The sequence below is a fragment of the Columba livia genome, chromosome 10, assembly GCF_036013475.1.
Source record: "Columba livia isolate bColLiv1 breed racing homer chromosome 10, bColLiv1.pat.W.v2, whole genome shotgun sequence".
Taxonomy (NCBI): domain Eukaryota; kingdom Metazoa; phylum Chordata; class Aves; order Columbiformes; family Columbidae; genus Columba; species Columba livia.
The window spans coordinates 18803209-18829435 of NC_088611.1; the positions used below are offsets into that span (position 1 = coordinate 18803209).

The 26227-nt window shown below is 43.4% G+C and overlaps 1 protein-coding gene across 10 annotated transcripts in view; it reads right to left on the reverse strand.

The window, feature by feature from the left end:
* SLC6A6 (solute carrier family 6 member 6) overlaps nt 1-26227 on the reverse strand; it is a 115462-nt gene that overhangs the window by 10009 nt on the left and 79226 nt on the right. For all 10 annotated transcript variants that reach the window (XM_005507541.4, XM_065075611.1, XM_065075615.1 and 7 more), the window contains 9 exons: nt 22502-22741; nt 21786-21920; nt 19371-19605; nt 13449-13581; nt 9929-10063; nt 8094-8197; nt 7856-7980; nt 3139-3251; nt 410-547 (listed from right to left, as the gene is read on the reverse strand). In XM_005507541.4, coding sequence (XP_005507598.1) covers nt 410-547; nt 3139-3251; nt 7856-7980; nt 8094-8197; nt 9929-10063; nt 13449-13581; nt 19371-19605; nt 21786-21920; nt 22502-22730 — 1347 coding nt within the window. In that variant the 5' untranslated portion in view covers nt 22731-22741. The remainder of the gene's footprint in view (nt 1-409; nt 548-3138; nt 3252-7855; nt 7981-8093; nt 8198-9928; nt 10064-13448; nt 13582-19370; nt 19606-21785; nt 21921-22501; nt 22742-26227) is intronic.

The window sequence follows — 26227 nt, forward strand, 5'->3', positions numbered from 1 at the left end:
TATTCCCATCTTGTTTATACAAGAATAAATCCAGGGGTATTTAATCGATTCATATCTGTGTAACTAAGATAAAAATCTCTTTCCCTGCATGCACTGGATGGATTCTTAATCTGCTCTGCCGAAGGTTCCTGATGTGTTTCATCATTTGCAGACAGATGTTAATATTCATACTGCTGTTGATGAGTACTTGAGATCAGATTGAATTTAATGAGATTTCATTTCTCTGTTCCTCTGACAGAAAAGGAGGGCAACATAGAGCTCCCTTTCAAAATCCTTTCAGATCTAGGGATGAAAGGTACTCTGTAGATTTAAGGAGCAGCGCTTCTCCGAGCGGCTGATTCTGTGCAGGCAAAATTCATCTAAAAACTGGCTAAAAAAGACGGCAAATTCCAGCACCAGTGCTACTCACCTCAGTCACCATAGTTAGTCCCAGAAGATAGCTAAGGAAACATACTATAGCGATGAAGATTTCCCGTCGGTAACCCTTCCTTAGGAAGGATGGGTGCAGATCAACTAATGACGTGATCTGTCCTTCAACTTCAACAAACTAGAGGGAAAAAAAAACAACAATAAAGAAATGTGAGTTGAAAATCACCCGTTGTGCATTTTATCCGGGCTCGTACTTGAAAAAACGCTCCACAGCAACACCAGAACTGTGCTCAGCGGCAAAATGCTGCTCTGGATAAGTAAATTCCTTTGCCGTTCCTTTGGAACCCAGAGGATGAAGCGCGGGGGCTGTTTTCAGGTTGGAACAAGCTTTCCGAATTGCTGTTCATTTCCTAGCGGCCTTAGGAACTACCAAAGGGGCTCTGGAAATGTAAGCTGCAAGGATGATGGAACTTAATTCGATGACAGGAAGGGACTTATGTGGGGTTTATGTTGTAGCTGTTCCAGATGAATACAAGATGTACGCCAGAAAAGAGGCAGAGAGGAATCACTCAAAAAAAGCCTCAGCTAAGAAAGTACCTCCCAGCCTTTTTCTGGTGTGTCAGAAAACCTCGCAGTACTAGTTGGGTTAATTCCACAGTTGGATAAAACTCTCCTCCTGGGTTCGCTAGTGCAAATCCAGCTGAGGGACAGCAAACTTTGATGGGAAATAGCAGCCGTTCTTGACTGAACTTGTCTGTTCTGATTTTATAAATTTTATAAATTATCTGTATGTTTAAACCAAAAATGAAGCTCTGAATAGATGAGCTAAAAATCCTTCTTTATCTAGCTTCCAGATAACTGTATTTGTACTGACTTTCCACTGGAAAACTACATGTAAGGTGTGTAACTTGAATAACCAAATAACCCAAACTGGATTTGAACAAAAGTTTAAAGTTAATCAGAAACTAGATGGAGAAAAGCAACCACTGAGCTGTGCCCAAGCAAATCTGAAGACGGGATCATTCAGCTGAGCTGCACTTCCAGCCTGGCAAGGTACAAAAGCACCAAGTTCACTAAAGACACGAGGATACCATGGAGAACCAAGGCTGCCCCTGTGGAAATGACCTTCACTTTAAGCGGATACATTATCTTATAACTAATGAGTTATCACGGGGAGTCTATGAAGTAGCATTATTTCAAGAAAAGCTGCCTTTTCCTACCCAGTATCTATATCGCTCTCACAGTGCCCAAAAGTGCCATGTAACAACTCTACCCTCTTTGACCATGAGCTGAAGTTTCACTTTGGAAACACAGCCCCTCCTGCAAACCCTCCACCTGATTTCATTGCCTCCTGACTTGTTAACTTCGACTTCTGCAAAACTGGTTTTCTTTTTAAATGCAACCCCTTCCTTTGGGCTGATTTGATCTCAAACTGCTCCAGCATTCCAGAAACCTGCCTGACTGCCCTCCAAAATAACTGAGGGGTGGAGGAGAGAAATTAAGCGCTCCAATTAGTTTTAATCATTCTACGCAGTGAGGAGCTTTATAAAATTACTAGACAGCTTCCAATTTGCATAAGCACAGGGTTGTTGAACCACGGCATTGGGCGCTTTCACATTTACTTTGGAATGATTGAAAGTTGCTCACTGGAGTTCAAAGATTAAGCCGTAAAGAGCAATTTCGGGCAAATTGAATATCAAAAATGTAAGAGATTAAGTACACAACAAATGGGTAAAAATCCATTTAGAGATTTCTCCTCATATGAGAGAGCGTTTAGGCTAAGTGAACATTTAATCCTTAACAACTGGGTTTTTATACTCTTGGTGACTCTCCGTTTGAGTGCAGAAAGCTGAAAACTTCAGCAATTTTGAATGTGTAGTTACTGCATAATCCCTGGTCACTCATGTTTCCTTTCAAGTGGACTATCTAGAAATGATTTACAAGTTCCTTGGCAGTATTTAGCCCAACATTCCTATAAGTAACCACTGGGAAAAATAACCTAACTTCTTGGACTGAACTTTCTAGTTTTTCCATGCTCACTAATTAAGAGCACTGTGTGCTATAAAATTAGTACAGCTGGAACCCGAGATGCTTTCTGGCCTGTTTGGAGGAAATGAATGTGCACTGGTGAAGTGAAAACCAACAGAACCTCAGGCTGCTCAGCTGCTGCGAGACTAAGGCCACTGAAAAAGGCTGTGGCTTTGTCCTCTGACTGTTCATGAAGCCGCCCTGGATACACGGTACAAAACATTTTGTGCTTTTTGTGCCTCATAATGGCTTTGATTTTCTTTTTGGACACTTGGCGACTATGGAAGCTTGTACTACTAATAGTTATCAATTCTTACGGAGTGTTTTAATGATGGGGTAGACACACTGCAGGTTACTGCAATGGCACGAAGTTCACTGTGCAACAGATTGCTGTAGTCTTTTATGATTTTAAAATGATTAAGCTCTTTTCTGAAGTAGGAAAACATCACATCATGACCAAAACGGTAGTATTTTGGGCCAGACTGGGACCGATATTTAGGTTAGGTTGTACTACCTTGGTCTTGTGAACTCCATTAACTCCTGATGACAAAGACTTATGGAGCAATAACATACTGTCAATCAAGAAATCCAACAAATTGCAGCCCCTGTACTAAAAAGCAGTCCAGGCGAATTCCTCTTAAGAAGCATTAGAGGTACTTTCTTCTTAACTCATGCCCATAAAACCAGCTTTTCTCAGCAGTGCTGAGACAACAAGCCCCATCTCTCACCCACAATACTAACCTGGCTATCCAGTCCAAGCAACAGAAGCATAATAAAAAAAAGGATTGCCCAAAAGGTGGGCAGTGGCATCATGGACACAGCTTTGGGGTAGGCAATGAAGGCCAGGCCTGGACCTAGAGAAAGAGAAAACAGGAAAGGGGGAAGGGAAGAGAAATAGTAAGTACCAGCTCTTTGACACAGGTAGCCACCCTCAAATGCAGGAATGCCTGGTTCCGTTCAGATAAATCCAAACGCGGCTGGAAATACCAGAAGTGAAACAGTTTGGCTCTTTTATCTGAAATCGAAGCACGCATGACTACAGCAGAAACCACAGGCAAACCCCCAAGGCCATTGCTAACAGATCACCAGTTTTAACATCTGTCTCAAACATGCCAATAATGGAGGTGATCCTACACCTGCCCCGCGCAGGCACGGGACAGGGCTGGGGGCAGGGGAGGAGGAGTGACCCGGGGGAATGGCAGGATCCCACCGCTAGCCCACATGGCCACCATGAAGATGATGATGATGAAACTCTTTTGCATGCAGGGAAGGGGCTCTGCTCCAAACGCTCCCTGGGATCTTGGCTAAATACAACCACTGCCTCCCTCTGTATGCAACCTCCGAACCCAGCACGGCTTTTCTAAAGCAGGGTTTGCACTCTGGGAGTTTGCTCCTTCGCTTCTGCAAACCCTCCCTGCTGCACTGAGGTGATCAGGCTACTCCTACTTATAATAGCTGTGGTCCCTGAAAAAATTTGCTGGTGTGTAAAATCACTTTGTGTAAAATGGCTTTCCCGTGCTGTCACATCATCTGCCCCTATCCAGCCAGCCTCGGCAGACCTGCCACAGTGCCACTGATACGACCAACATCAGCCCCAAGTGATGGATAGAAACAGGCTGGGAGCAGCAGCAGGGCTGGGACTGAGTGTCCAGCTTCTCAGGTCTGCAAAGCCAAGTCTTGTACGCAAGGGTTCATCACTAGACTGGGTCTTATCTGCAGCATGGACCAAGATGGCATCTCCCTGGTACCCACACCCCGACACAGGGGCAGAGCCCTTGCATGCTCATCTGGAGCCGGCAGCTACCAGCTATTGCTCATCAGAGCTTCTGTCGAGAGAAAAAGAGCCTTTTCTGAGCGGGACACGGGAACACTGGCAACGCAGCATGGACAGCAAGCTCTCAAAGTGGTTGCAGAAATTTGGTGAAGCCGCCAAAATGTTCTGAGGGCAGATTGAAATTCAGATTAAACCTGGGAACGCTTGGCTCATCCGCTTGTTTTAAGTAGCCTCAAAAAAAACAGGATTTTCAAGTGGATTCAAGTGATTTTCAATAGGAAAAAGAACTTTTTTTAAACTGCTGCAGCGTGGGGACAGAAATCTTATCTCTCATCTGGACAGAAAAAATCTCAAACTATGCTCTTCCTACCTCCTGCTTTTCCTTTCCAACAAGAAAGATGGAAAAAGAAACAAGAGAAAGAGGGAAAAAAATGATGACTTTTTTTCCAAACTAAAGAAAACTTTAGGTCACTGAAAATACTTGAGCAGAAATAAATACAAATTAGCCAACAATCGAGCAACTAATTTTATTTAAAATGAAACATAACTAAAATTTTATATGACAGAAGATACCAAAAAAATGGTGAATGTCTCAAATTTGGGGGAGGCTTTGCTTTTTGCCTCCTGACTCTGTGGATGCAGTAGATCCTTCCTAAGGAAGAACCGCTACCAATGGTATTTGCAGCTGATCTGTGCAATAGATGAGACAGATGTAAAACTGCTCTCCTCAAAACCTGCTGCAATTCTGTACGCTTTGGCCAGTGACACTGTCCTTGCACTGTGACACAGCCTTGTGCCCTTAGCCCTGCGCTAGCTTTGATCTTCCTTTGAAAAAAGTGTTGAAGTATAAAGAGTAGAAAAGTCCGTGTGAAAGAAAATGTTCCTGGTGTCCCCTCGACTGAACATAAATAATCTAAAAATTGTATTTAAGGTGAAACGCTGTTGCTCTGAAGGGTATTTGGAAAAGTGAAGGACTTATGGCTGGTATTAAGAGCTAATTAAGGTTGCCACAATCCCGGCCCACGGCCCAGCTGGAGAGCAGGGAGCGGGCCGGCATTAGGAAACCCAAGGCGCTATAGTCAGGCCTGCTTCATTGGAATTTGTTTGCAAATGGGATTTAAATAAATAAATAAATAAATAAATAAATAAATAAGGCAAATCTTGTGCTGCTTTAACGCTGCTACAAATTGCACTGGCAGTCAAGTATTTTATCCAGCCAGAGACACAGCACAGATTGGGCAGGACTCACTATGGCTTTGTGGAGACTCTGCTGCTTTCCTCTCTCCCTTTAAAAGTATTTCTTAAAAAAAAAAATAAATCTGTTTATTAAAACTCTGGGAAGCCACAGGGGTCTGATTTAACTGTCATGTAAACCCTTTAGAGACGGTGAAGGGCCAGCAGAAGCCACTGCTCGCTGACAAGCGTGTCCTGGGCACATTGCGCTAAGGCTGAATTTGGCACAGGAAAAAAGATGTGGCCATGAGGTTCTGATGTCAGCAAATTTGTTGATGTTCCCCTGGCTTGCAAGAGTGTAAACAAGGAAACAGGAGGGATTTAACTCACTGGGACGAGACGGGGGGAGCAGGAGGTCTTGGCCCCGTGGACAATGTCCTTTCCCTGGTGGCATGGCCAAGTGGCAGTGACTCTGCTCACCTTTCCCGACCCAGGGGAGCCGTTCTGACCTTCCATCGTAAGAAACTAAAAAAGGCAAGGCCAAAAAAAAGAGGCTCGAGCTCCTGCTGAATGTCTCTGCACTGAGAAGTCAGCAGTGAGAGCTTCCCCCATGGCCACACATGGGTCGTAGGACACTCATCCCACGGGGACCAAATGGTCTCTGGTGGCTCTGCACTCAATCTCTGCTGAGAAAGGCAGCGAGGAAACCCATGGGGAGTCATTGGGATAATTTTGGTGATGTTTACTGCCATGTAAAAATATCCCTTAGGACACATGGTGATGACAGGCGACCCACTGAACAGTGAGATGGTTGAAGTCTCTGGCTATTAGCAACTGGGGCTGAATTTACATAAAGTAGAAAACCTGAAGGAATCGACAGCAAAATATGCAAGACACTGAAAACTGAGTGTTGAAGCTAATCAGTGCCATTCTTGTCCCTATAACAAGATATAAAATCCCTCCTTTAAAAAAATGCTTTTTGAGCTGTTTGATGAAAAAATGCTATGTAGACACTAAGTTTGTTAGTTAATTTGCATTTTGAAATTACTTAAAAATCCAACGTGACTAGAAAATGGTTTAATTCTAAAAATGTAAAGCAACAGGGATATAGCTGCCTGTTTAACACAGATCTAATAATAAAAATTAGAATAAATATTGACCAGATAAAAACCTCATGTGGAAATACTTAAAAATGCTACTCTTGGAATTGATCCACCTACATATTAAAAAAAAGGGGCTATTTATGATTCATTCAATAGGATTATTCCCTTGCTTCCTGTTTTCAAGCAAAGCAATCAACCTCTGATCAAAATAAGCATTCTGGCCAAGACTGTTAACTAATTACACTTGCGAGAGGTGTGCCAATTGCAGCCACCAAGAATCCAGCGGTGCCACCAATGCCATTAGTTTGTCATTAGCCCTTGCGAAGTGAGATATTTTTCTTAAAGACTTAATTCCAGAGCCATGTGATCAGAAGACTTATTGACTTTTGCATTTCAATAGCATGTTTGCAGAGGAAAGCAGAGGAAAGCTTTCAAATACTATGTGGGTGAATTAAAATCGCTCAGAAAGAAAAAGAAATCAGAAGGAAATGACAAAAGTGCAGTCAGGTGACATTGTTATTACTTGAATCTGATTAGCTTTAAGCCTCTTGGCGGTTGAGGCCTGACTCATTATTTTTGAATGGTAATTCCCATCTAATCGGTTCTACATGAGAACACATGGTTATACCTGCCCTCATGGACAAGACTTGCATGGGGGAAAAATGTCTTCTGTTTTGTCTGAGAAACATTCACCTGCTATGAGGGTTCAGCCTCCTTCAGCTGCAAGTGTGCAGCTGGATGTTAATGGGAAGAACGTTTCTGAACCAAGGGAGGAATCTAAGTGTGCAGCCAGTTTCAAAATGGGCTTCTCGTGGGTCTGACAACCTCACCCTGAAGCTACAGAGGGCACATACAGGATTGTAACAGCTGGAGTTCAGGTGGATGAAATGGTCCACAGAACCAAGGAGATGGAGTTCTCCAACTTCTCTTGGCTTTCAGGGAGATTTGGGAATGTCTGCGTGTATGTCCCTGCAAAAGGCCAAGGTAACATTCCCACTGCAGCTCTCCGCTGTGAGCAAGCAAAACTAAGGTATGAAAATATACATAAGCACTGGTTATTTGCATGAAAATAAAGCTAGTCTGAAAAGAAGGATGGAATAAATTGTTGAATCAATGACCCTAGATAATGGAGTGGTTACTGTAAATCTAATCTCAACTCTAATGGATTAGCACATTCTAGGAAATGTGTTCGCTGCCCTGTTAATCAAGACAGAGTAAACAATACAACCCCGGCTAACCCTCACTGCTCTACGTGAAAGCCCAAATCAACAATGTGCTTATTTTTCTGGAGATTATGGGAAACCTTGTCCTGTTTTTATTGCTTAGATGTTAGCTGATTGAGTCTGCAGAACTTTGCTCACACGCTGGGCGGCAGTGCCCACCACCACTGCCACAAATACCATCGTACCTGACTCTGCCACATCAGCAATGTTCACCCCTTGCTCTTGTGCCATGAAGCCCAGGACGGAAAAAATTGCGAAGCCAGACACAAAACTGGTACCACTGTTCAGGCATCCCAGCAGCAAACAGTCCCTAAGTCACACATATGTCATGGAGCAAGTTAATTAAAAAAAAATTAACCCATTGTCCCTACTTTATTTACATCATTTAGCTAAAACACTAAACCCCCTTGGATGGAAACTTGCCTATAGCAGTTGTATTTGTATTTGTTGTAGCTCCCCAGAGAAGTCATTGCTCCTAAGCAGATTGCATATGAGAAGAAGATTTGTGTCCCTGCATCTATCCAGACCTGAAGGGAAAGACAGAAAGACTGTTATTACTGGCACTGTTGCATTGCAACACTTGACACAAACACACAGTTCAAACTATGCAAAGATCAACACAATAATTGCTTCCATTGGGGGTAATAGCTAAAGGGTCAGGGAGAGAGGGAAAGAGAACATCACATTTGCAAGTTTGGCTTTTATAGGAGAAGAAAACTGTTAGCGTCAGAGCCCACAAGAACATCATCGCTACAACAGTTCCCATATCACCTCCCCAGAGATGCTCAGTATTTCTAGTTTCTTAGTCGCTCAGCTGATCCTTCCTGTTGGCGCGACAATAAACGTGTTTCAGAGCAATAGGAAATGCAGAAGTATTTATAACATTGCTTATATCTGTGGTAACTCATTTCAGTTACAATCAGCTGACAGTCACTAAACTGAGGATGTGAAAAGCTTGAGAAAACACATTTGTGCATTTGGTTCGTTTATTTTTCTAGCTTTCTGGTTGGTTTTGTATCTGTTCAAAAGCAAGATAAAAAGCGACAGGGGTAGGGGAAAAACAAGTAAAATACAATGCACTTTATAAGATACGTATCTGATCTCAGTCTCATGATTCTCCTGATTACATTAAAAAAACATACAGAGTGAAATAGCAGTACACCATCAACTTCTCGGTTAGAAAATACATAGAAAGCTATCAAAATGCATCCACCGAATCCCATCTGTTCGCTTCTTCCTGATAACGCAACTCTGCTAACGCCAGTAGAAACACTAAGGAGTCTAAGTAAGCAAGAATTAAGAATGTAGATCGTCCCCTCCTCCCTCCCACCACCTCAGCGCTGGGCTTAGGGCTAAGAGTAGATCATAAAAATGACAAGAGTCCTATAAACGGTGATTCATTCATAAAATATAATGCCTCCTATAAAGCGGGTGTCCTGTACAAAGACGGCAAGAGTAGAGAACGAACCAAGTTTCTGCAATGTTTCTTTCAATTATACTTTTCCTACTTAACCACCTACTCGTTAGAAAGAAATAGCAAAGAAAAACATTCTCTCTCGCTGTGACCATCATTTTGTTATTTTCAAAAATCCCTTGTTTTCTATTTTTGGGGTGGATATTGCAATTTTTTTCATTTCTCATGTGATCACCATTTGCAGAAATTATGCTGGTCTGCTCAAGTGTCACAAGTGAGCACAGACATGACTCTCATCGCAGCCTATACAGAAAGAGCAAGCCGAGCTCCCACGAGCCAGGGCTGAAAGCATTTTTCTCCACCTTTCCATGGGTCTTCTTTCTTCTATTATTTCATTCCCTTCTTTCCCAGTCTCCTCCTATTGACACTAAGTGACACTGGTACTCACAGTTGTCGCTTGTTGTTCCATCTGTGAAGCTCACGCGTCTCTGCTTTGAAACTAAAGGCTATCCTCATTAAAAAAAATGCATCTCCCTTACCTTACCAACAAGAAAGTTGAGATTGTATAACGGGACAGAGTCTACAGCCTCAGAGTCCTTTGATACAAAAAAAAATACACACGCATACACACACGTACATACACACGGAAAGATGCATTAACACATTTAACAGCGACCTTCTCAAGCAGATCTCTGGAAAATATAACCCAGCATTAATGTTCATGCTATATTTATATCTCTAAAGACTGTGGGGAAAAAAAATCTGCCATTATATCACCACCATCACCCTCCACCATTCTCCTTTGCATAGGAAATCATCCCGCTCCCCACTCCCAGTTCTGTACCTGTGGGTCGGCTAACCGTGAGATATCGGGATAAAGATAAAACTTGATGCCTTCTGCAGCTCCAGGCAGGGTCACGCCACGGATGAGCAGAACAAGGAGCATGATGAATGGGAATGTGGCAGTGATGTACACTACCTGGCAATTTAAATAAAAAAAACAGGTAAGTTTAGTCTGTGGCACCAGGATCAAGAGATCTAATGATGAGAATTCAAAGCCCCTTCATACCTAGAAAGGACCCAACCTGAGTGTTTCTGCGCTGACTTTTAGTATAATGGTCTTCACCATCTTACTGCTTAGGCCTGAGGCAAAGTGGATTCAGAGGTCACGTCAGGCAGAGACACACAGGATTTTATATAACTCATGATTTCGGTCAGAAAATCTGCCTTTGCCCTGGTTGTCCTCCTCACATGACATCGCCTTGGCCGGGGCAGCTGGAGAGATCCCCTGGCTGCGGGTGCCCAAAGCATTACCTCATTCTTTATTTGAACTCAAAACCTGCAAAGTGTTTCGCAAGACTTATCTGCAAACAACGCTGCGCCCTCCCCAGCCCTACCCTGAGACAGCCCGAAACTCTTACATCGAGAAGGGGCTTAAATATAGGGGCTGCATTTGTATTTCTGCAGCGGCGTGGCTTTTGCGGCTACCTCCAACTTTGCTGCGCAGCCTCAGCACCGCTCTCACAGGCAACAGCACACTTTTGTCAGAGATGAGGATAATTCGGTCCATGCTCCTGCATCTCCCTTCCCATCGCCTTGAGTGCATGAAGCCCTTCAGGTTGGCATCAGCCTCAACGCCGGTAATTTCCAGTCCCTTAACTTCATTCTTGCCCTTGCTGCCTGTTCAGCAACATCATTACTGGAAACTAAGGATCTATTCATCCCGTTTTGAGAATATGTCTTCATTATCTTTAACCTCTATTCCCACTCCCTTTGAACAACAGCCTACTTCTTGTTATCTTCTCATTCATTTGATGAAAGAGCCCTTTGCTTTAATCTCCAGTGTGAGGGTTAATTGAGCTTGCGTTTGGACAGTTCTATCTTTAGACCCACACTTTTTGACCTCTAACATTCTTCTTTGCTCACCAGTGCTTTCGCTCATTCTTTATATAACTGCTGTGTTGCAATCAAGAATCACTACTCTCCAAGAAAGGGTGTTTTTCCTGGAGTCAGATGATCCCCCCAGGTAATTACAGTTTGCTGCCACGACTTAAAATATATTGGTGTTTTCCAGAATTTGTTTAACTACAGCAAAGCTTGTGGGATGTACCATTTTTCTTCTTAAGTGTGTCCTCTGAGAATAATGAGGAGAAATCAAAGACTGCATTGCCATAATCATTCATGGAGCCAGACTGATTCCGTAAAACGCAAGGAAACCTTTTCATACATATGCTTTTTAATTCTCCCCTTGAATTTTCTGTATATTTTCCACTGACAATATATATGGCACATGAGCCTAGTTTCACCAAAACCGGAGGGATAAAAGGGGGATTTCTATGCTTTCTATGAGAAAATCAAAATTTTCTTACAAGCAAGATTTGCAGGAACTGAGTGAACAACACTCACAAGTGGCCTTCGCACTGCAGGTACGGATTCTCTCGTAATGCTGGAGGAATTTTTAAGATCAAGCACAACATCCAAAACATAAGCACAACTATTATTTTTCCTCATGATTTTGTGTTTATTTGTCCAATACGCTACTATGAGATTTAAAAACTATGTCGCTATTTTTTCCCCCTGCTCTCCAAAGAGCCATTAACACGCTGGAAAGCAGGGAAGTGCTATAAACAACCATCCACTAAAGTAAACTAGACTTCTCAAATAATTCGAGTCCTCCGTTAGAGTTTACAGTTTACTTTTGTTTGACCCCAAAGTTAACGGAGTCAACCGGAGACTTTCCAATGGTTTTGTCGGGCTCTGACTCGGCACGAGCTCAGATGCTGCGGAGAGGAGGCAGCAAATCCCTACCAACCGCCTTGTCTTAGAAATGAGACCGTTCTGCTGGATACCCAGCAAACACAAATCTTTAGACAACCGATTTTAACAGACTTGTTTTCAACCTGTTACCTTCAGAGGGGCTGGAAATAGTGTACCATAGGGAGCTTGGAAAAACCTCTCAGAGCTACCACAACCTGTCGCAAGCAGACACCAGGTACTGCAGGAACATGTGCTGCGACTCGGCTGCTGAAGGAGATTTATTGCATTCACCTTTATAATAAAATTTACACAATCGCCTCGCTGGGTCACATCAATCAGAGGGAAAAGAGAAGCAAATATTTTTGTCAACGTATGCTTTAGAGGTGTGGGAGAGGTTCTATGGGACAAAGCTGGCGGGAATCCAGGGTAAGTTACCAGCGTGATTTTAATGAGGCTCCATGATAAAAATCAGGGAAAGCAAGAGAGAAACGACAGTAAATCAAGTAGTTTAGTCAACTGTGGAACTAATGAGGTCTGGCTTCCTACGGAGGTTTGTCTCCTGCTTGATTCTGCAGCGTGTAACAAAATAAAACTGCTAAATGATGCTTTTTCTGCATTTGAGGCATTTGCAATTGCTCGCTCCTCTTGGGCTTCACTGGAGGCTGATAAAAGATGGGCTCCGGCTCTGGCCTTTCTCTCAGGTGGGACACTAACAGGGTTGCTCCCTTCCACTCAGTTGACAAGAAATGTATCGGAGCTTAGTGTCTAGAGACCTCTCAGTCTCTGTTAGGTTCATCTGAAATGCTGCCTCAACCAACAGGTTTGAAAGCTAAGAGCCACACACGTGCAATGGCTTCAAAAGCCTCTTCTCATTAAACTAGATTTAAAATCAGTACTGTAAGCAAGGGGCAATAATATTGTGCTTCATGTTGTTAAATGACTGGTCAAGATTTTCTGTTATTTGTTTCTTGCACTGGAGCAGGATGAGGTTCAGGAATGATTTGTTATCCTTTAAAGGAAAACATGCTACTAAAGAGCACACAATGAGACTAAAAACACAAACTATCCAAGATCTCTGTAAATGACAGCGCTTCTAAACGAGTAATGAAGTTTAGTCTTCGGTGTCTACATGGAGCTCTTCTGTAAGCGAGCAGCATTTCAAAAATGCTGTGCATCCAGCAGTTTCCACTGACTTAAAACATCCCTACCACAGCTATGTTAACATCCAGCCCCCTGCACCGAGAATGAACTTGGCCGGTGTGAGAGCACGGCCAGGGAGCGCAGAGCACCACACGTCGCAAGCCCAAGACCTTCCAGGCTCACGACACGGACCAGCGGGACGCTCGTCCCCAGAGAGATGAAGTGGTACTCGAACCGTGCTGGTATCTGCCTCTTGATGCCATTCCAGTAACGGCCACTTGACTCATGGGCATTTTGGGAACTGGCAATCACTTTCTAATGTCAGCTGAATCCAAGTCCCTCTTTTATTCAGTGAAAAAAATATGTATTTTTGCAAGGGCATAGTGAATAGCTTTAAAAACAGCACACTTTGTATTCCTAACATCTGCTAACTGCAATGATTAGAAAAAAGGTAAAAGAGCACTTACTTTCCCAGTGGACTTGACTCCTTTCCAAATGCAGAAGAAACATATCACCCAGACAAGGAGAAGACACAGTGCTAGATCCCACTTGATAATACCAATATGTTCAATTCCCGAGGACAAGCTCAGTACGTTGCGCCTGAATAGTTGAAAAGAAACAAAATTAGATGAAGAAGCCTGGTTGTGAAGTCTGCGAGTGTAGCGTAGTATCGTATATGTCCCTGCCCCCTGAACACTGCTTGCTAAGTCACTGCGGCTTATGGGAGCAAAGCTGAGCTTTGCAGCCCTACACTTTCCCTAAGCTTGTGGGACTTCTTTTTCAATATATGGCACAGTATTTCATTTTAAGCTCTTTTTAGCAGCCTGTGACTGCTTCAGGAAGAGAAAGCGTGCACAAAGCTCTGAGGCATTCACGTTTGCTCCCTGGAAGACACAAGACCAGCTCACCCTGGCATTGCCATGAAACCCGGCTTTGAAGCCACATGGCAGCGTCGCACCCGGTGTCTCCATCACGGACACTTGCAACTGGCCTGCATCCATGTCTTTCTCCTCATCTCAGTTCATTACCAAAGGGAAAAAGCGATGCGGGGAACATCATGCTATGCGGCTTTGCAGGGCGAAGGCTGGAGCTGTGATCGGGTCTCCCTGTGGCCCCCACACACAAACACTGTCTGTCCCCAGCACGGCCGCCACCAAGGTCTTGTTTAGCTAACTCCAGATATTGGGTAAACTTTATTCTGTCACTTAGGTTAATAAATAAAAAGAAATTCCTAAACGGTGTCTTAAGGAAGCAACATTCAACCATAAAAATACTCTGCTCCTCAGGGGAAGAAATTCATTAAGGCTTCTCTCTTTCGGTAATTGCCATGAATCATTGTCAAATACTGATTTTAAGCTATTTTTTATTTTACTTTTGTGCAACATACTGTGTCCTCACACACTGGACACACCTTATCACGCCCGACACTTACTTCATTTGTCAAATACGTATGAAAGAACAAACTGTTTCTTACTATTCACTTAGATAAAACTCCTCCACAAATGAAGCAACTAAACTCTGAAGACCTTCTGCAAGATTTCTTTAAGTCAAGGAGAATTTTGACCTCAGTCACAACAGAAATGCCTCACCCTCAGACTACAGAAATGAACTTGCTACCTAAAAAAACGCTAATTAAATTCTGTTTTTAGACAACTACAAAAATGAGGCATTTTCCTTCACCTACATCGTGGAGAGCAGAAACCACAGTGTTCTGGGGTGCCGTACCACACATGTGTGCGCTTTTGCGTCTGGATCCAGTACAAGGAAAAACACTGTGGGTTTTTTTCCCCATGAATTAATTACCTTTTTTCTTTCCTTTTCCTACTACCAAGGAAATAACAGCACATGAAGTCACTGATGGAAAATTTGCACTTAGTTTTTGGAAAAAAAAAAAACTGGACTGACCCGTTTAATAGGACTCAAACCCTCACCCACCTGTTCTTGTGCCTCTGTTTGCCAAATTCACTCAGATTACCTGTGTGAATGTGTTCTCGCACCAAGTGCTTTATTCTCTCTGAACGTGTATTTTGTTATGGAAAAGGACTAATGGCACCAGACAGGGTAAGTCTGCCCTAATCAGCACAGCTATTCAACAGTTACGAGAAACCCCTCAGTAATGAATATTTGGCATAAAATTGCAGTCCTGGTTCACCTGAGCCTCAAGAAACCAGGGAAAACACCCGCTGTGTGTATACAAAAGAAGAAAATACATTTATAAGATGACAAACTTCAGCTGCAACCTTCTGTGGCTCTTCTACATATAAATGGCAACTTTCCAATCTAAGGGGCAGTTCATATTAAAAAGGCAGCCTATAGAGCTCGCTCTCAGAAAGCCGTGAATAATTAACTGCAAATGTATTTTGGAAGAGGGAGCTCTATAGATGCATTCAGCTAAGTTTTCTTTGCTTTTTATTAGGGAACTAAAAGCAAATGGTCATCTCACTTAGAGTTTGTCCCATCAACCCTTTCAAGCTTTTTTGGAGGACAGTCCAGTGAGTTATTAAGAGCCAGATACATTAAGTTTCAATGGTGAGGCAGCAAGTGTACAAAATGATGCGCTGGCTTGTTCTGTCCTTGGTTATGTCATCTCACAAAGACCGACTACCTTAAGGAATCCGCTCAAAATTACCAGGGGAGCTTCAGCGTTAAAATTGTTTCACGGATTCTAACCCAACATATTTTTGCAGCAGAAGCACTCAACCTGAAAACACCCTGAAAATTCAAGTTCAGGAAGGGGCCTCAGCCAACAGCTCTTCAGTTCTGTTACACAACCCACTGCTGCTTAAATTCAGCCAAGCCCACTCAACTAACTTCACACCATTTATGCATGAAGTTGTTACTAATTCTAATTTATAGCCTTGATGCTGTCAGTAACTGTCACTCATATATAACCGATGGGACAACAGGCTGGGGCTGAGTTTGCTGTAAACACGTGTTCTTAAACCTTGGTCATACATTAGTTTGTTTTAGTGGTGTGCAATATGGAAATGTAACAGGAGCTGTAACTGGCTCTAGAACATAAACAAAAATAACATGAGGAGAGTTATGCAATCCTTGAAGGATATTCCAGCTCGTTAATCAACTGAATGCAGAAAGGACCTTTCATACCAGGAAAGGCGATGCACCCTTTCATGTCGGATGGACAAGAATAACCAGTGCTGAAGCAGTATGGACCAGAAGACTATGATAAGGAGAATATAAAACAATTTCTCAAACTCTCAATTTGCCCCGAAAGGCAGAGACAGCTGCCCCAGATATTGTTGTTTTGTGTTGCTCCCTTCGGGATTACACACCACTAGCATGTGACGGCCCTTCTTGGGATTTGGACAAATAAAGTCTGCTGATTACCAAATGTTTATAAACACTTGGCCAGCACCAGACAATCAGAGGTTTTGTTCAGTCATAATTACCCCATAACACTTATCCCTTCTGTGCATGTGTAAGCCTTTAAGGTTTTGGACTTCAAAATCAAATCTTCAGAAATAAGACCTGAAGCATGTGATACCAAGAGGTAAGTCCCCTGATGCAAAGCCAGATTTGCTTAAACCCCTTTTACTCCTGCTCAAGCAAGCATGTGATTTGCACCGAACACTAATTCAAATGAACCGAAATGTCAGGCTGCACTATACGACCAGCCAGGCTGCGAAGGACACACGTTATTCAACATGAAGAGGTTAATGCATCAATGTGCTCAATTATATCTGGGCAGCATTTTATAAAGCAATACTGGTAAGGACACTACATAAATACCCTACAATAAAAATGGCACTGGGTTTCAGAAACCAAATACTCACAAACCCCTGAATTGAACTGGAATTAACTGTGCCACAAAGCAGATGGATGTCTTCAGTTAAAGACTATTTATTGACCTGTCTTTTTGATGCGGTAGCTGGCTGCCTGGCCGCTGGCACTGCCTGCAGTGGCAAAGTACCTGAAACTTGTTGAAATTATTTTTCATTTCAGAACTGTGAAGAATAGTAGCATGGCTGGGAGAAAACTGGGGATATTAAATATTTGCGCCACGTAAAAGCTACACTACTTTAACTACAACAGTGCTGCGTGATCTCTGTCCTTACTTTAAGATACCAATAGTTATTTATGCGGAGAGAACAGCTATTTTTAATACTTCTGTAAGTGCCACAAGTCCTGGAGGCAGCTTGCTCTGTTAAGGGCAGTTTTGCTCATGATGCAACAGCGAGCTATGGACAGCATGTCTGTATGAGCGGTACTATGGAGCCAAACTCCTCCCTAGCACGACCCCAGGGAAGAGTTCAGTTCGTGATGTTTAGAGCTGTTATTTGAGGACAAAAGCTAAAGTGGTAGCAAAGCGCAAGGAGAGTTGCCTCCACAAGCGCTGATCGCTGAGCAACCTTTGCTCCGGCTGAGCTACAGAAACAGTATGGGAAGGGGAAAGCGCTGTGAGGACCAAGGATTTCTCCTCCAGCCTGCCTAAACCTGTCAGGCTGTGCCTACAGGATTCTTTGGTTCAGCTTCCAGAGGAATTTTGAAGATAGAAACTTGATTTACTTTAGAGGAAACTTAACTAGAAGCTCCAACCCAAATACGGTCCCATCATTCCCCCAACCCACGGCCATCCTGCCCAGCCAGAAGACCCTGCACCACATACCTGCCATGTCATAACCCATGGGAAGCTCTGGCACCCTTTTTGGTCCTGGAACCCCCACATCTTTCTTTCACAATCCCTTTTCCAACTCCCAGCCCTATCTCCTTCTGCTGTGGTATCTTCAGCCTGTTGAAGTGGATGTGCCACTTGGGGTCCCAGGGAGACAACCTGGCCCATAAATCTGTGTGCTACAGGAGTAGAAGCTTCTGGGGCAGTAGGGCAAGCCCATGGCCGTATCAGGAGGCTCCTAAGCCCACGGTGGCCATCAAGTACAAGAGGACCTGTGAGCAAAATTACTGCACAAAATTAAAGATGAACACAGAGCCGGGACAATAACTTTATTTCTGGGGCAGCACTGTGGACCCCTGCTTCTTTAGGAGGTTTTGAGGAGACCTTGGAACATCCTACCAAGCCAGCCACTCATTTGGATTCAAGGCCCTCAGTCCCAAAGTTACTGTGGGACAGTCCACAGGAGTGAGAGTTGCTTCCCCTTCCACTGCAATTTGCCTCCAAGCTTCCCTAAAGTACCCAAAGGTATAATTTAACAGATGTTTCCAACTCCTTCTTTGTTTATAAAGGAGAAAGTCACCTGGGAACGGATCTGTGGCTCAATGAGGAAACGCAGGGCTCATGGCACAGTGAAAACAGCTGCTCTTGCAGCCTGCACCCCGTCTCTCGCACCAGTCACCGGTGCCTCTTGACAAACTGCTCGTCCAAGATCCAGCCTGCCCTTTGTATTTTGGCTCTTGTGTTGCAAGTTTTAGCACAGTTCATAAGAGTATTTTTTTCTAAACCTGATGCATGCCAAATATCTTCAGCATGAACACCATTCCTGCTGGGGCTATTGGCTGACGCCTCTTTTTAAAAATAGAGAAGTAGGTACAAGTTGACCAGGGGACCAAACTAGACTTTAAACACACTGAAAAAACCAAGCTGGGTCAGAAAATAATTCTACTCTTAAATGACCATCTGAGCAAGCCAAAACAAAACAAAATAAAACAAATCTTTCTAAGCTATTTGTAGATCCTTTGGATTTAAATTTCCCTACGGGTGTCTTCCTCTGCTGCTGTTTTGACACCTATATAAACACACAGAGATTTGAGGTCATGCCCTTCCAGAAATCAAGTTATGCAATGTAATTTAAGACTTGAAAAATAACAGAAATGGGAATAAGAAGCTTAGGCCTGATGAAATCCAGGCATCTGGCAAAACAGAGTTTCCTCAGAGTTACAGAGAAAAATGAGGTAACAACGACGACCTGAGAAACCTACAGCACGGGACAATATTCAATACCTTGTCAGTTTTATTGCCGAGATGAATGCCTTGCTTCCTTGTCAGATAGATAAGAGGTGTTCTACAGCTTCACAAAGTGTGCTGCAAATGCTAACAACTGGGGAAGAGGGAAAGGCAACGGGGGTGATTTGTCACTTTTGCCGTTGTAAATGCATGTTATCAGGGCATCTGAAGTGACTTGTTTCTGTTCTCGTGCTGCATTTAGAGAATCCCAACCTAGAATGAAACAAGTTTTCTGCCAAAACAGATGTTACACTGGGCTTTTAGGGCTCCCTGTATGCTCTAGAATGAATGTGGTTATACATCTAACACCTTCCTCCACAGCCAGTCTGTCTCAGGACAGTAGCAAACACCAGTCAATGAACTGACATCCAGTTTTCCTGTTTAACATTCCCCACAGGGCCACCATAAAATCTGACCTCTGGCACACCAGTGAAGCACCCTGAAAGCACCACAAAGTGGGGATACTTACTCCCAAAACTCCGTGACAGGAGAGGTGAAGTTAGTGGCATTCAGTGATATCCAGAGCGTCTTGTTCTTCCTGAGAGTGTCTTCCACGCAGGTCGGCGTGTTCCACTTCTGGTGGCAGTGTGCCCAGGGCAGGACGCTCTGGAACGACTGGAACAGGTAGTAGAGCCCCCAGGCCAGGATCACGATGTAGTACACGTTCAGAAGGGACACAATCACTATGGAAGCATAACCAATTCCTGGCGAGAGGAAAGAAATACGTGCAGACGTGACAGATGCTTCTTGCTTGGGTGCCTTGTGATCTCATGGAACTGGTGCTGTGCTGTTCCTGCTGCATCATGGACTTGTATCCTGCTCTACTGCAAACTGTTGGACGCTCAACTCAATCACACATAAGCACAAACCTGCCCCCACCTCTGGCTGGCAATGGCACTCAGGGCTGAGCTCCTGCCTATGGTTTGCTGACAATGCAGGGGAGGTCTGAAGGGTGTCTACCCAATTTAACACTAGCCTAGCTATTTCAGGTATTATTAGAGGGAAGTCAAGGCATCATACTTTGCTTATTCTGGAGCTAAACCACCCCACTTCTTGGGCAACCTCATTCTCCCCACACTGTCCCTCAAGCCAGCTCCAGCGACTGGCTCAGCCCAGCCGATGTGCAAACAAACAAACGCAAGCAAGCAAGCCAGTTCTTGCACGAATTAAAAAGGAAAATTCCAAAGCTATCAACGTGAAAGCTGCTTTTTCTGCCCCAATTTCACTTGTGCAAAGGAAGCATGATATTTGTAGCTGTTATGGTTAATTAGATCAATGTTTAACTCTGCTATCAATATTTGACGATTAAAAATGTTCCCTGTTTGTTTTTAGAAGCGGGGTCACGGGCAGATAAGAGGGAGCCCTAGACAACTTCAGGAGGTGGCAGAATGCTGTTCTGGGGGAGGTTTTAACTAAATATCACAACTGTGCTCCTGAATCTGGTATCTCTCTCCTAGGTCGGCACTTCAGCTCCAGTGGTAGGTTCATACTACTTCTTAAGTCAGCAGCAGTCGCTATTTCTTTAAATACAAAATGAAAGGACTCTTAAAAAATCCTCTTTACTGAAAATCTTCTAGCTCCAAAAAGCTTACAAAGTTTGCCATTTAGGAATAACAGGGAAAAGAAGATATTTCCTTTAAAAACTTAGAGCAGTCTCTTACAAGAGGACAAAAAGCCTGTGAGGTTCCCTCTAACATCACTCTGACAGCTTCCCCAGCACCTGGGATACCTGCCTCAAATGTTATACTAACAAATCTTATTGCAACAATATTTTTTACCACCAGACATTAATTTTATGCCAGGTGAAAACAATGAGAGCAAGTGCTATTTATTCTGTACAGCTGCATTTCATTCAGGATATACAGCTACTCATATTATTAGAGCTACAATTTCTCACTATGGATGCCTGAGAGATTGGTATTTAAACAAGGAACATTCCTTCCTCTTCCTCAAAAAAAGGCTGCATAAAAGTGGGAAGAGGAGTTAAGAAAATGGAGCTAAAGCAGCACAATTATATCCACTTCAGCAGTATTCCAAGTACCAGGTGGGAGCGTGAGCCCCCACTTCTGCCTGAGGTGACATAAGGGGAGAGATGTCTGACCAGTGACAGAGACACCTCAGCGTGAAGTGCCCACTCTTTCCAAAAGGGATTTGAAGAGTGCCGCTCTGTTCAGTGTAATTATTGCAAACAATTCTGCCTGTGCTGTCTGGCTGTAGACGGTAATCTATATATGAGTCATCCTCAGGAGTTTTTCTAACCTGTCTTTGATTTTTCATTCTAGGTAACTTGCAGAGTGGCATTCCCATAAGTCATATAATTCATGTGAGTGGTGGGTGATTCTTCATTTGCTGGCCAAGGCCCTTGAATAACACCAGACCAACACGCCTGTTTGCCAGGACTGCTCGGTTACGACAAAAGTCCTGTTCCTGAATCTGACCACAAAGTGCTGTCCAGGTTGTGGCTGTATCAGTACCAGAGGGATGATGCCCAAGATAAGCTTTCACATGGCAGAAGGAGTTTGATTTCCAGAACAGAATAATGTTTTGAAGATGCTTTCACTAAGGTCACATAAAAGACTCTAGCCTTCCAAACCAGCACTTTCTCTGATACCTGTGAACAAAACATTCAATTGCCTTTTTAAGGCATAATATGCAATTTCTTTCTTGCTTATCAGCAGTTCTGCCAGTTAACAAGATGATAACATCAAAATCAATACCTTACTTTGTCCTTCAGACTCTCTGACTTCTACCTTTCCAGGAACCAATATCATACCCTCAATTACTACAGCAAATAGCTGAATTAATGGACATGAGGGGAATAGTGTTGCTGCGTATGGTTTACAGAGGTGTCTTGAAGCAGTAAAGCACAAGAAGATGTACTAACCAGTGAAAATAGGGCAGATCTTTTCCCAGCATGTAATTCCACCTTCAGAGGTATACTGTCCTAGCACCACCTCCAGGAAAAATACGGGAAGACCTCCCCCAAACAGGAAAATGAAATAAGGTATAAGAAATGCACCTGTTGAGAAAATATAATAGTACAAAATTGAGGTGGAGTGACTTTACACAGGATAGTCTAAAAAACATTAACAGACTTATATAAACAAATAAACATATTTGATACATTAGTATCAGTATACAATAATTAGATTCTGGGGTATTCTCGCTCATATTCAAGCTCTGTAAGCGGAATTGGTATGTAAAGCTGGAAAGGGCATTTTCTTACCTTTTTGAAGTGAAAACCTGCAATAACAATGGGGTTGCGCACATAACAGTTTCACATGGCTCAGAACGCTCCTATTCTGAAATGCACTGGTCTGAAATCCTACTGGTCTATATTAACAGCATATATTTTGGTTAGAACTCAGACTGAATCGTAGCAGAAGTATGAGAGCTGGAAAGGTTCAGTAGTAAAAAATTTTAAATTGCTGTTGTTTTTCCATAATTAACTTTTAACAAAAACTATTAAGCAATAAAACGATCTCTCCCAAACACTGGTGAAGAAGGCGGAACACAGACGTGTGATTATTCTTTTTCAAAATGGGATGAAGGCACTGAGAAATAGCAAGCATGGGGCAGACAGAATAAAGAAACGCTCACCTCCGCCATTCTTGTAGCAGAGATACGGAAACCGCCAGACGTTGCCTAAACCAATAAATCCACCAGCCACGGAGAGCAGAAAGTCGATCTTGCTCGCCCACTTCTCGCGCTGGGGCGGCTTTCCTTCTGCCTCATCCTCGGGCCGTGTCCCCGGGCTCTTGCCGGGGGAAGGTTTGAGGATGTCCTTGTGGAAATCCTTCAAGCACTGAAGCTTTTCCTTTGTCGCCATATTTCTGCTTTCTACATAGAAAAAGAAAAAAAAAGAAAACACACCGGGTTTATTAAAGAGTCTTTACTGGTAGAGCTCTCTAGCACTGTTTAACCAAGCTCAGTTCCATAAAAAACAGTGCTGTTTATCAAGCTGAGTTGGGAAAATACATCTGCTGCCTTCACTGACCACAAGAGACAAACCATCCCTGGACTCTGTGGTCACCTCTTTGTGCCCAGTACAGTGTAGGGGACAGCAAAGGTTTGTCGCCACTGCTGGCTGCAGACAAAAGGTGTATAAAGACTGTACCCTGCAGCGGCAAATGGTGTTACTGAGCAAGTGTCTCCCACTGCTTCTATGCCCATAATAAGGAACAAATCACTGCATCTGATTCCTTCTCAAACATTTAAGTGAAATACAGCCCAACAGTAAATCTCATCCTTCCAGATAAAACCCATTCCTCTATTTCCCAATAACCTGAACCATCCTGTGTCATTTATTGCCTGCGATTTCCTTTCCCTCATGTACTGTAAAGCTTTCAGAGAACTATACATTCATAAAAACTGGAATGGAAAGTCATTTGTCCTAATCAGCCTGCAGGAACTGAGGGAATCTTTTCAGCTTATTCCATTTTCACAACAGCACTGTTTTCCCTTGGGATCAATAAAGGGACAAAAATAAGCCTTTATATTCAATTATTGTCTTATATACACCTATGCAACCAAACACTTTGCCAAGAATGATGGCTCCTTAGTTAATTAAAAAGTCAGTGGCATGAGTCACCTGATGCAAAAGACAAATTATATTAAAGCATAGCTGATTTTAACATTTATACATATAATTAATGATGTTCAAAAATCATAGATTGTGTAAAAATAATAACAGAAATAATTACTCTAAGAAGCGCCTTTTTATCCTGGATTTCCCAATGAAAACAATTTTGGACTAACTTTTAGTTTTTATGTTAACTTAGACCTCAGGCACATGAGGCCAGTTCACTCCCCACATAACCCGGGTGACTTTAGCTGGATCTGACCAGTTACTTTCGCATAGTGTTTTGATACTGAAAAGGTGAAATTTTTCACCAGAACCAGGCAAACCAGCAAGTTTATTCCAGACCACAACCATTCCCGGCTTATACTTGTCATTGTGGGTGCACGGTCATAAAGAAACTATGCTACAGATTATCTCGTTTGATAGCTACCAGCCTCCCTTGTACCTGCCTGCTGGTTTTGATCTCTAACCTGATTTAGCTTGTGGCAGTGACCTGAAACCTGAGCTGACATTAGCTCTGCAGGAAGTTTTTAATCCGAACATGATTTTTGAGATAGATATGCATCACGATACCTGTAAATCTTTCCATCCACCACGGAAAGTTTCAGAAGGCTAACATTTCTGCAAACCACAGCAGCTCGATATTTGCCCCACTGACATATTGGTGGCCTTTGCGAAGCAGTTATTGCGACAGCAGTCACCTATCAAGCCATGATCTAAGAAGGGACTTTAATCTTCACAATGCTAATCTTTATGACTTTCTACTGGCTTTTAAAAAAGGCTACTGCTGATTGCATGGATATGAGCAACTGCAATGCCTCCTGGTCAACAGCAGAGAGAGCTCATAGAAGGAGAAAGGTAATCATAGAATGGTTTGGGTTGGAAGGGACCTTAAAGATCATCTAGTTCCATATCCCCTGCCACGGGCAGGGACACCTTCCCCTGGACCAGGCTGCTCAAAGCACCGTCCAACCTGGTCTTGAACAATTCCAGGGATGCGGCATCCACAGCTTCTCTGGGCAACCTGTTCCAGTGCCTCACCGCCCTCATGGGGAAGAAGTTCTTCCATATATCTAATCTGAATCTACCCTTTTTCAGTTTAAAGCCATCACCCCTTGTCCAACCATTCAGTGATTCTATGATCTCACTCCAAGCCCCAAACAGGTACCACTCTGCATCATCCCCTGAAGTAATTTATTGAGGGAGAGAAAAAATGTATGTAGGTATGACCGCTTATCTTCTCAGAGGTTCCTACAGGGTGGCTGATGTCCTGCTCTCATTGCAACAGCTACCGGGCACGGAGCAAGCCCCATTTCACTTTCTTTTGCTGTTTGTGCTGCCTGAATCCCTATCTTTCATCTTGCAGGAGAATGTCATAACCATCAGGCAACAGGCTATTCTGGGCTGAGGAATGGAGGGCATTTGGACTGTCTCTCATGGAAGCTGTTCTTCACAGGGGTTACTGAAATACTCATCAACAGAGGAAGAAAATGTACAGAGTTAACTCACACCTAGTGTTTAGGGAACGCTCTTGTTTTCCAGACAATTTTTCAGTGAACAGGGACAGCCATAAACCTCCTTAAGAGGGCACAGAGATATATAGATTTACAGAGCCCTGCAGGATTAAAGTTTGAAACAGGAGCTTAACTGCTCCCCATGGGGGTTGCTACTGGGAATGCTCCAAAACAGAACACTGGGCACACAGGCAACCTTTATGTCAAAAAACTGAGGGGACCTATGGACATTAGCCACCTCTGAGATGAAAACAATCTTCCAGGACTGCAGTTTGTTTTACAATCTACTTCCATCTCATGACACAGAGTTCTTCGTTTTTCTGCCAGCTCTAATCTTCTTGCCCGCAGATTTACTTTGACCCAGGTGTTGGTCAGTTCTACCCAGAATTTGCAAGCCTGACCAGCTGACTGCGTTCTGTAAACCCAAACTGACCCTGGGACAGAGTGCCCACCCTGTGGTTTGTCCTGATTACTCCCACACAATGTGAAATGGCATCTTTTCAGCCTCCTGCTCTGCAACTGTGTGTGACTGTGTTTTAAAAAGGGATCTCTAATTTGTTTGAAGACACCCCAAACTAATGGCCCCGTTTGAAAACCTAATTACTGAGTGTAAGCTTTGTTTCAGCCTTAGCTGGAGCGTGAAGATGGATTGTGATCTTTGCCTTAGCCTGCAAATGACAAATCTTCAAGGTCACGCTTGCTTTTTGGGTGGCTGTTTCACCGTACAGGAGCCAGGAGATGGACCACCACGACTTTGCTGCAAGTCACCAGCTCCAGCTGGTGGGGAACGGTCCAGTACCCACCCAGCACCTGCACAAATCAGTAGCAGCCCAGTCTTTCTGTGCGTATCTTATCTAGTCTTGCTAAAATCCCAATTGTGCTTCGAGGGCCGGCAGCTGTGGCTGGCAGGCACGTACCGTTGACCAATACCATAGGAATTGACGCTAAGCGGCCACCTGGGACTGCGGTCCCAGCCTGTGTCACGTTCAAGGGATGTCAGATTTATCCCCCTTCGCTGCCAACCATTGGTGTCCACCCAGCCATTCCCAATTACAGGAACTGTCTACAAAGGCTGCAAGGGTGGGGGGTACAGGCGATTCTCCTTGGCGAAGAAAAGCCAAGAAAATCAAGTTTGTTTAGTGAAAGGCATTGTCTTTTTCCTTAATGGGGCTGGAGTTTCATTTCCTTCAGTTATGTCCCACTGGGTGAGGTTAAAATGGCTCTTAAGGG